Source organism: Haliaeetus albicilla, chromosome 5 (genome assembly GCF_947461875.1).
Source record: "Haliaeetus albicilla chromosome 5, bHalAlb1.1, whole genome shotgun sequence".
Lineage (NCBI taxonomy): Eukaryota > Metazoa > Chordata > Aves > Accipitriformes > Accipitridae > Haliaeetus > Haliaeetus albicilla.
The window spans coordinates 29,123,795-29,134,126 of NC_091487.1; the positions used below are offsets into that span (position 1 = coordinate 29,123,795).

The 10,332-nt window shown below is 49.6% G+C and overlaps 1 protein-coding gene and 1 long non-coding RNA gene across 3 annotated transcripts; both read left to right on the plus strand.

Moving 5' to 3' along the window:
* On the plus strand, positions 1-2,800 carry LOC138685477 (uncharacterized). Of its 2 annotated transcripts, none has more exons than XR_011324744.1 (2): positions 1-1,370; positions 1,850-2,800. It is a non-coding gene; the product is annotated as an uncharacterized lncRNA (long non-coding RNA). The 2 variants fall into 2 exon arrangements; XR_011324743.1 differs by having other exon boundaries at positions 1,886-2,800.
* Positions 2,801-4,295: 1,495 nt separating this feature from the next.
* On the plus strand, positions 4,296-10,107 carry CFL2 (cofilin 2). The gene is made up of 4 exons (XM_069783999.1): positions 4,296-4,457; positions 5,934-6,241; positions 6,342-6,418; positions 6,510-10,107. The coding sequence occupies exons 1-4, from the start codon at positions 4,455-4,457 to the stop codon at positions 6,620-6,622; spliced, it is 501 nt and encodes a 166-aa protein (XP_069640100.1). The 5' UTR covers positions 4,296-4,454; the 3' UTR covers positions 6,623-10,107.
* Positions 10,108-10,332: the final 225 nt, after the last annotated feature.

Genomic DNA, 10,332 nt, shown 5'->3' on the forward strand with positions numbered 1-10,332 from the left:
GCCACGCTGGGGCTGCCGAGCACGGCGGGAGCGGGGCGGCAGCCCGGACCGACCGTGACTCAGCCGGAGGAATGTCCTGGCACGGGAGGCCGGGGCGGCCGGCGAGGGTGACGCAACGGGCACGGCTCGCTCCCGTCTCCGCGGCGGGCAGAGGCCAGCAGGCATGGCCGGACTCCTTCGGGAACGGCGGCCAGCGCCCCGCTCCTCCTCAGCCCTGCCCAAGCCGTCGAGAAGCTGACTGAGAGCGTGGAGCCCCAGAGGGATTTTGGGACCAGAGCGGTGGGAGAGGCTGCTTAAGCCGGCAGAAGTGGCCCTGCCAGGGAGAGTGGAGCCGCGGCTTCCCTTAGGGGGGAATCTGCCTCCTGGTCCCACGGCGGGGCTTGCTGCGGACCCCTGCTCCACGCCAGCACGCGCGTCCTGCCCCTCGCTGCACGCTCCCAGGATCAGCGCCCATGGGAGGCACCGCAAGTCTTGCTAACTCGCAGCAAAATCGCGCTAGGGTCCACCGCTTACTGTCAAATATATTTACCGTATAGTTTTTTAGAAGAAATGTATCTGCGGTGTAAGGAAAGACATAAAAACTCGGTGTTTGCCTTTCACTGGGTTTTTCTCTAATGCTCACTTACATTACAAGAAGTTACGATTTTATCCGGCATTCTTTGCACTCCCACTGAAAATACAGAACTGTCGGAGTGAAACTGGATGTTTTCCAGAGGTACGCAAGAGAGCAAAGGGGGAAAGGAAGTGCCCTGAGCAACAGATCTCATCAAATGCAGTTTCCTATGGATTTCTCTCTCTTGAAAGATCAATTTTTTCTAACTGAACAGTATTAAGACTTTCAATGTACACCTACGCAAGTTCCTCTGCTTTCCCTTTGTAGTCCTCCTCCTGAATGTAATCTGGCTACACCATAACAGATCTGATGTCTCCTGGAGGAAACCAACAAGTTCCTGAGCTGAACTGGTAGGCATACAGCCCCACTTTCTTCTATCTCAAATGAATTATTTTATGAAACTTAATTACTTAATTAAGGATCTTAATTACTTTTGCGACCTCTATCCTTCTGCCAGATTTAACTCAAATAAGCTAACAAGTTGAAAAGTCACTGGGACAAGGACTAGCCCAAGTGACAGAGGAGATGCCCGAGGAGGCCAAGCAGAGGCCTTGCTTCCATGGGAAATGAGGCTGAAATGATAACGTTGAGTTTAGTGACGTTGACAGAGAAGCACAGAGGAGGTACAGCATACAGAAGGAAAGGACTATGATTTCAGAGAGCTTCAATGCATAAGGCAACGTAATTCATTACAACCACTTCGCACTAATGAGCATCCAGGAGTTGAATCCGAACAAACAGTGCCTTCTGCCTCATGGTGAGTCATTGCTTCCATCCACAGAGGGTGAGGGGAGGCTTGGAGGGCTTCCTCAGATGCATGTGCTCCGCATAGGGTATCGTTCACAAAGCTTTTAGTGCTGCTGCTGCTGGACTCTCTGAATCATAGGGCTATTTTGGTGGTGCTTGGTGGGATGCAGGTCTTGTGGGACATGGGTAGTGAAACTCAATGCCTCCTGAGTGCAGCAAGATGCCACGGTGGGGAACCAGCTTTGTCTGAGTGTGCTCCAGCAATAAGATTTGCTTGGTCATTATTGCTCTTGGCTGGATACTGGCCATTTCTGTGGCCTCCAAGGTCACCACTGGGCTCTATCACAAGTTTCTTCCCTGATCGCTGCAGCCACCAGGAGTCCATCGTTCATTTTCTTGAAAATGAGAAGCCCCTTTCTTTTTACCTGTGACCTGTTTTTCACCCCTGAGAAATGCTCTCTGTTTCTGGTAAACGCATTTCTTTCTCAGAGATTTCTATAAAGTCATGAAATACTCCTTCTTCAGCCCTTGCTTCTTCTGTACTCTGACAACTGCCAGGCGCCAGTCAGTGATGTGCAGCGGTAGCCCTGTGTGCCTCAGGTATGCACCTTGGGAGGTGAAGAGAATAACAAGCACTTCTGATTCATTATTCAGTTTCCATGGTAGTAAAGACAGAGGGTGAGTCATGCACAGTCTTGGAGTTGTCATCCCTGGAGCATCTACCCAGCCATGCAACTCTGGAGCTGGTAACTCTTTCTCAACCTTTCGTTTTACAAGCCTGGGATACGCAGTGCAGAGGCCCCGTGTGGGTGGCTGAGGATGCACTGCAAGGGCACAGGATTAGGGCACTGACACGCAGCGGTTTCATAGTATTGTACAAGTGTTGAAGAAGCCTGCTGAGCCCGTGGCAGCAACCGTGGTCACTGGCACTGGAGGATGTACGGCACACGCGCACGGCTGCATCTGCTTGCAAAGACAAAGGAACCCCCACGCTGCTATTTGCCACAGCGGCCTCCCGACATTGTGCATGGCTGCAAGGACGCAGACCTCTGTTTGGGACACTGAGCAGGCACAGCGTGCCATGACATGCTGCAGCGCGTCAGGAAGGCTGTTTTGGGAGACATTAAACCATCCTGACAAAGAGGATCTGAATCCGCTTAACGTCCACCCCAGTCCATGAAGCTGTGCAACAGCAGCAGATGCCCAGAAATGGGGCTGTCAAGACACTCCCGGGGACTTATGCTGGTTTAAGCCAAGCATAAAACTGTGTCTTGAGAGCTATCCGGTTTAGGATTTGTGCTATTAATTCCCATAACGATTTTCACCTATCCTAACTTGTTTGATCAAAAAGCAGCACATACTGTATTCCAAAACTGAATTGGGTAACGGCTGACTCTTTAAATGCAAATATGCAATAAAGGTACTCTTTCCTGGCTCCCACACTGCTGGCACTGAACAAGCAGTAAGAGTCAACAAGTGGCCATCAGCTGGAAAAACGCCGAGTCTAATACTCTTGATGTTTTCAAGAGGTGGCGGTGGGGAGTCCTGAACGCGTGGCTGTAAGGAGCTGAAGGGTAATATAGCTCCAGGTTAGCGATTTCAAGGCTGATGGGCCAAATTTTGAATATTGATGCATGCCATTCAGTCTTGAATTCTGCATACAGAGAGGGCGGGATGTAACTCAAATAGGAGACTGGAAACAGAGTGGCTCATCCGGTCAAGGTGGCCACGAGCATATAGTAATGGAGAAAGGGGAAAAAACCCCACGTCCCTCATGCCATGCAGTGTGAAATGTGTATACATGTCTGTATGCATGTATGTATATACACGCATGCTGACAAACAATAGATTGATGGTTTCCACCAAGGTACTATTAGCAATTCAGGTGTTTCGGGGAGAGGTGGCTGACCAGCCACGATGCAGCTGCACGCTCCCTCGTACAGCTGTTCTGAGATCCTGCATCTTCTAAAGGATCTCTTGGTTTTCAGGCACACCAGTTCGGGGAGCCGAAAGCCGTGCAGTACCGACAACCCTCTGGTCCACTTGGATGGGCAGAAGCAGAATGCTCCGTGTTTGGTGTGCTGCGCCTGAATGCCTGTCCAGCTCAGTACGGACAAGTGGAACACCCTCGGGAGGGTTATCCTTCCTCGTTTTCCTGTAAGTCACCTTCCTATGTTTTAACGCTGCTCCTTCTGCCTTGCGTGCGGTGTTCCACCCCACCGCCTGAGCAGCTCTTTCAAAACCACAGGTGCTGTCTCTGCGCCAGGCCCCCCCGGGCCTTTCCCCACAGAGACAAGGCAGCCGCGGCAGCAGCACGGCTCCCGTTCCGCGGGTGGACAAGGAGCCGTGGCACACGGCAGCCGCAGAGCGTCCCCCGTGCCGCCCCGTCGGGGGGTGCAGGCGGACAGACGGCGCTCGGCCCTGAAAGCGTCAAGAGGCGGCCGCCGCCAGGGCCGTGGCTTTGGAGCAGTGCAAAGCACCCTGGCAAAGGCAGCGGCGCCGGGCAGGAGGTGCGGGGCAGGGCCGGGAGCCGCCGCGCCCGGGGCAGCCCCGCCTGGCTCCAGAAGGAGCCCTGCCGCCACCGCGCCCCCCCCCGACCGGCTGCTTCTGCTCCGCGCCGGGCCGAGGGGCCGCATCGCCCCCTGGACGGCCGGCGACCCGCCGGGGTAGGCCTGGGGCCGGCCTAGCGGGGGGACGCGGGGCCGAGGCGGCCGCCCGGGCGCTTCCAGCCGCACCCGCGGGGCAGCGGCGGCGCCTCCCCGCGCCGCGCGACCGGCCGGGCCCCGCCGCGGGGGCGAGGGGGCGGCAGGGCGGCCGGGCCCCGCCGCCCGCAGGCCCGGCCCGGCCCGGCGCGGCCCTGCCCTGCCCCGCGGGGGGGGGGCGGCCCGGCGCGGCGCGGCGCGGCCCGGCCCGGCGGCACGTGGTGGCGGCGCGGCCCATGTGACCGGCCCTCCCCGGCCGCCGCGGCTCATCCCCCGCCCGGCCCGAGTCCCCGCCCGCCTCGCCCCCAGCGCAGCGCTCCGCTCCGCTCCGCTCTCCTGCGTGCAGCAGCCCCGCACCGCAGGCAGCCGCCGCCGCCCCGGGACCCGGCGCCATGGTAAGGGCGGCGCGGCGCGGCCGAGCGGGGAGGGCGGCGGGAGCGGGCCCGCGGCGGGCAGCGGCGGCAGCGCGGCCCGGCGGGGCGCGGGGCCGGGCTGAGCAGGCCCGGCGCGGCGCGGCCCGGCGCGGCGGCCTCCGGCGGCCATTTTAGTCTAATTTTAGCCGGGTGCGGGGGGAAGGGGCGGTGGGAGCGGCCGCGGGGCAGGAGCGGGCGGCGGGGCGGGCCGCGGCGGGGCCGGGGGCCGGCGGTCGGGGCCGGCCGGGCGGCGCAGCGCTCCCTGCGGCATCGCCCGGCCGTGCGAGCGCCGGTCGGTGCGCGGCTGCGAGGGGGGGGGGGGGCCGGGCGCCGGCGGGCGCGGGGAGAGGGGCTGCCGCGGCCCGCCCGGGGCCCGGCGCCGGGCCCGGGCCCCGCGCCCGAGGGGGTGTCCGCGGCCGGCGGGGGAGCCCGTCGGGAAGCGCCGGGGCCGGAGCGAGGGGTGGCCGAGAGCGGGGCTGGAGGGCGGCGGGACGGCCGGTCCCCTGGGGCGAACGCCGTCCCCGCGAACAAAGCGGGGAGCGGGGGCCGGCGGGCTCCCCCGGGGACAAAGCCGGCGGCTCCCGGCGAGCCGCGCACCTGCCTCCCCCGGAGAGCCTGCGCTGGCGGCGCCCGCCTCTTCGGATGGAATTGCTGGGCCGAGAGCAAGGGCGCTGCGGATGGGTTTGGCTCGCCGGCTCGCAGGGGGGCTTGCGAAATGATTTTCTCTTCGCCCTGAGGACCCCGTTTGCCCTGTCGGTGTTCCGTTTTCGTGCTGGGTTTAGGCTCGGGTTTTGAGGGGCTTGCGAGCCTTATGGGGAGCTGTGCACATCGTAACTGCTATTTTTGTACGAAGGAAGAGCAGCCGAGCAGTACTTGTGCAGCAGCACGAAGTAGAATTCAGGAGTTTTTAAAGCGCGGTGTTGAAGCTGACACAATGCAGAAAACATTTCTGCTGCTTGTAGAGCCTTACATCACCCAGCAAAATGAGAGTCATGACGGTGCTGGATGTGAGCTGCTGCTGTAGCGTTTGTTCCGCTAAAAAACAAACAAACAAACAAACAAACAAAAAAACGCACCCTCCGTCCCAACCCAATCCTACAAACTCCTCTCCGATGTCCAGTGTGTCGTCCCCCGGCTCTCCTCCTCCTCCTCCCAAATAGGCCAAATGCATGATAAGGTAATGGAAGACTGCTTGAGTAGTACGGTTGTGTGCCTAGTTGTATAAAACTGCTGTCCAGAATCACAGCGGAAGATACCGAGATCTGCAACAAGAGAGTACAGAATTTACATCTCCTTTATATCTTCTGCTCCACAGAAGATAATGTGTTCCGGCTGAGTGTAGTATTTTTATTCTTACAGGGGCAGGCAGACTTCTTTATCTACCGCTGCGGGCTATCATCTTTTCTAGTGAGTGTTAATTTTTGCTGTTGAAATTATTCCTTTGATCTCATTTTACAGGCTTCTGGAGTAACAGTGAATGATGAAGTCATAAAGGTTTTCAATGACATGAAAGTAAGGAAATCTTCAACCCCAGAAGAAATTAAAAAAAGAAAGAAAGCCGTTCTTTTCTGCTTAAGTGATGACAAAAAACAAATAATTGTAGAGGAGTCAAAGCAGATACTGGTTGGTGACATTGGAGATACCGTGGAGGACCCCTATACAGCCTTTGTGAAGTTGCTACCTTTGAACGATTGCCGATATGCTTTGTATGATGCCACATATGAGACAAAGGAATCTAAGAAAGAAGACCTGGTATTTATATTCTGGTGTGTAAAAGCAAAGCTTGCTGTTAAAATTGAATGTTCTGGAGTTAACGCTGGGTGGCTGAATAACTGTTTTGTTGTGGTTTTCTTCTTTCCTTTAAAGGGCTCCTGAAAGTGCACCTTTAAAAAGCAAGATGATCTACGCAAGCTCTAAAGATGCCATTAAAAAGAAATTTACAGGTACGGACCTAAAAATGTTTTGCTCATTAATTATAATGCCATTTCGATGTTGAGGTTCTCACAAGTACGTTGTTGTCCGTCTGTCTTTCAGGTATTAAACATGAGTGGCAAGTAAATGGTTTGGATGATATTAAGGACCGTTCAACACTTGGAGAGAAATTGGGAGGCAACGTGGTAGTTTCACTTGAAGGAAAACCCTTATAAAAAGACAGACAAGTGCCATCTGGATCTAAGGAGCTTCCATTTCTGCAGCTCGTTCAATTGGAATAGTATTAGTCTCCCTGTCCCCTTCCCTCCTCAAAAAAATAAGTCCCTTCCCTAATGCCCCTGAAGGAGATGTCATTGTTAAGCAGTCTACCAGTGATTGCCATTAGACTGTTTAATCCTGGTAGTTTTATGTAGGATCCAAGGAATGCTTTCACGTCATACTCTTAGCCAAAACTGACGTTGCAGGCATTCCTTGCAACGTGTACAATGAATGTGATAGTTAATGTGAATAGTCTAGCAGACAGCAAAGGGTAAGCTCATTGAATGCCTTGAAAGTATTGTCCACTGGTCGGATGGTAGACTCTATACAGTATTACTTACAGTTGCACTTGATTGCAGTTCCATGAGGCTCTTGTGCATTCATACACCTCACCTGCCTTGACAAGCCTATTTTTGTGACATGGCAGCACACAACACTATGCATTTAAAGCACTTTTTTGTAATATGTTTGACCCGCCCCCCCCCCCAAAGGAATGCCAATTAAGTTGCTGTAACTGTGTCATCAAATTATTGTAGTACCTCAGTTTCATTCCTGTTACATGCATATCTTTATAAATGAAGTAGCTGTTATGATGCCTTTTGTTTTCCATTGAATGTACACTACTGAACAGGAGTAGAAGTTATCTTGTTTACCATGTGAGTCTTGAAACACTAAATTTTTGTAAAACATCAGTCATGGTGGCAATTTCTGTATTAAAAAGAGCCTTAAATGGAACATTGTTTTTTGAGATCAAAAACTGGCCACGCTGCAATAAAACTTGTGGCTTATTACAGAACGTTGCCTTGTTTTCATTGGAAAATAGAGTTTTTAAGTATGTTTAAGCATATTTCAAATAACTTCTGTGGAAAGTATTGTAAACATAAACAATCATTAATCTCATCTTAAATAATGCAAGTTTTTCATTCCTAATCATGATTTAGGCACTGCTTTACAATACTTTGTGGCTCTGTTCTGATCATTTGATAAAGGACCTGATCCTAGTTTACTGTTAAAAGTAAAGAAGCTACCACTACTAGAGACCATTAGTTCCATGAAACACTTGCGTCAGAAACTTAAAAATACGAAGTAATTAAGTATGCAGTGTGTTTTGTACCTGAATGTTCTTAAAGTTCTACATGTCAGAGTAAAACCTTGCACGAAATCTTACAGCTTGCCATCTTTTTCAGTAAGATGATGTGTAATGACAGTTATATGCAGAATATGAAGCCGGTAAATCACTTTTGTTTCTTCAGTGTTGCAGTTAGGATGGACTTGGTACAAGAAATAGGCTAAATGAACTGTTCTACTTGTTAGCTTCTATGTAAATAGAACTGGAAAGTGTTTGCCACTACCGAGGCTTGCATCGGGGACATGTTCTGGCTGGGAGCCAAATAATGCTCTCCTTATAGAGAATTTGATCTGCTCTGTGTGAGCAATCCTCCGTTAGCCAGAGCTATTTATGGCAAACACATGCTTTTGTATCTTGTCATCGTTATCCACAAATGGCAAAACTGGACATGATTCTTCTGGTATGCATAAAGGAGTGCTGTTAGGCAGCCACTTGCAGCTGAACTGTACATGCTGCTAGAAGGAATGCTCTTTATCATTACCTTATTTTAAAAAGTTGGTAGAGTAGAGCTGTGGATCTGTTAAATACGGGCCCTTTATGTTCAGTCCATAGCCCTTTTTCAACAAGGAAGCGGATAATATTCAAAATATTTTGGGTTGTTTTTTTTTAAATAGTTTAAATAACCTAGTGGTACTGTGTTTAGGCTCTCTTGTCCTGTAGAACTTTAAGACGTTGTTTCAGGCTTCTGGCTATCCCTATGACTTGCACACCTCATTGTGTTAGCTGTTGTATGTAGACTAAACTTTACTAGAATTTAACTAAAAAGGCATGATGACCACTGACTTACTAAGTGTATTAATGAGTCTTGGTTTTGTTCTGCAAAACTCTCCTTTCAGGTACCTTTTAAGGTTGAGAAGTAACTGATGGTATGCATGTTGTCTAGATAAAAAAAAAAAAAAATCTTCTTATTCCTCAAAATAGTCTATTTCTGATTATTCACATTGTGTGCAAAGCCCAGTTTAATGTAAAGATCTACTTTGTGCTTTATGTTTGACTTGAGTTCAGTACAGTATAATGAAATGATCTTTTAACTGATTTTTCACAAGGTATAAATGGTTTCTTTTCAAAAAGCCAAAACTGAAAATCTTAAATTTTAATAAACCCATTTGAATTTCATTTTAGACAGTAAACTTTTTTAAGCAGTACTGTGTTTAAATTTATGGTTTGTCTCTACTGCAAACAGTCTGGAAAGATGTCTGTGGCTTCTAAGTTGAATATTAAAGGTTAGTTTTGTGGTTTTTTTTTAAACTAGCTTAGGTGTATATTCACTCAGTCCAAGTAGATATAAAATTGAAGCACAAACTGTATTTATGTAAGATTCCTACCAAAACAAGTTTTGGATCCAGAAGGATCAGCCTGCCTTCAGTTTGTTCTTGAAATGACTGACTGACTGACTGATGTGAGGTCCAATTCAGATGGCTTGCTTTAAAAAAAAAAACAAACCAACAAAACAATAAAGTGCTACAGAACTGTTACTGTTTGAATTATAAAACAAATGAGAGACAGCTGGCATCTGTTCCAAAATGGTTTGTCAGCTGTTGTTTTCTGTCATTATGCAAAATGGTGAGGGCCTCATTGTGATCAAGAAGTGGAGGAAAATCCTCTCAAGTTGAATATCTTCTGTGTATCTCCGTGTAGATGTGACTTTTGGGTATCTTGGCTTCAGTTATTTTATTGATAAAGAAATGTTAAATAAAATTTTCATGAGAGTAGCTTGTGCAGAAATGGCATTTTTCTTCTTCTAAAAAAAAATACTTCAAAACCAGCAGTTGCTTTGTTTGATTTGGTAAATTCTGGAAGAGGTATTGACATGCAGGTTTGATTTCTCCAAAAAGGGAAATCGGTCCAAGACCGGGGTGAGTAGGTGAAGTTTATGCTTGTGGCGATTTCAGAAATGCAAAGCTTAAATTTATATGGACTTGAGTGTAAGAATCACTCCTAGTCAGATCATTAAATGGATTTTGAGTATGTTCAGTTAAACCCAAAGTGTTTCCCTGAGTGGAAGAGTCTTTTTCTCCTGTACCATTCCCTCAGAAAGAGTGATGGAATACAGCAATTGCCACAATTTGATAATAAGCTTTACTCTCTTATGCCAATTCCAGTATAAACCAAATTTTCATGTCTGCCTATTTTTTTATAAACTTCTGCAAGTTCCCCTTAGTTTGTGGTGGCAAGTTAATGATTGTAGAGTGAAAACACGGCACTAATGGTGGATGAAAGATCATCAATGTAGCACCTGTCTATAAGTATTGAATTTCTTTGAAATATTTCTGATTTTGAAAACCTGGTATAAATAAAATTAATTTAAATGTCTTCAGATGTTGAGTTTGTTTGTGTGCTAGGCAGCACCTACGCTAATCGCTTTGCTGATGTCTTTGGATTGGGAGCAGCCCAGACACTCTGAAAGGAGAGATCATGGAGTAAGTGCGTGGAATACGTGCATTTTTGTAATGGGTTTCACCTACAGCCCGTTCAGTTCAATACCTAGCTGTAGGAAAAGCCAGCACCAGTGGCTCTGGAGGTAGGCTTAAAAATGTT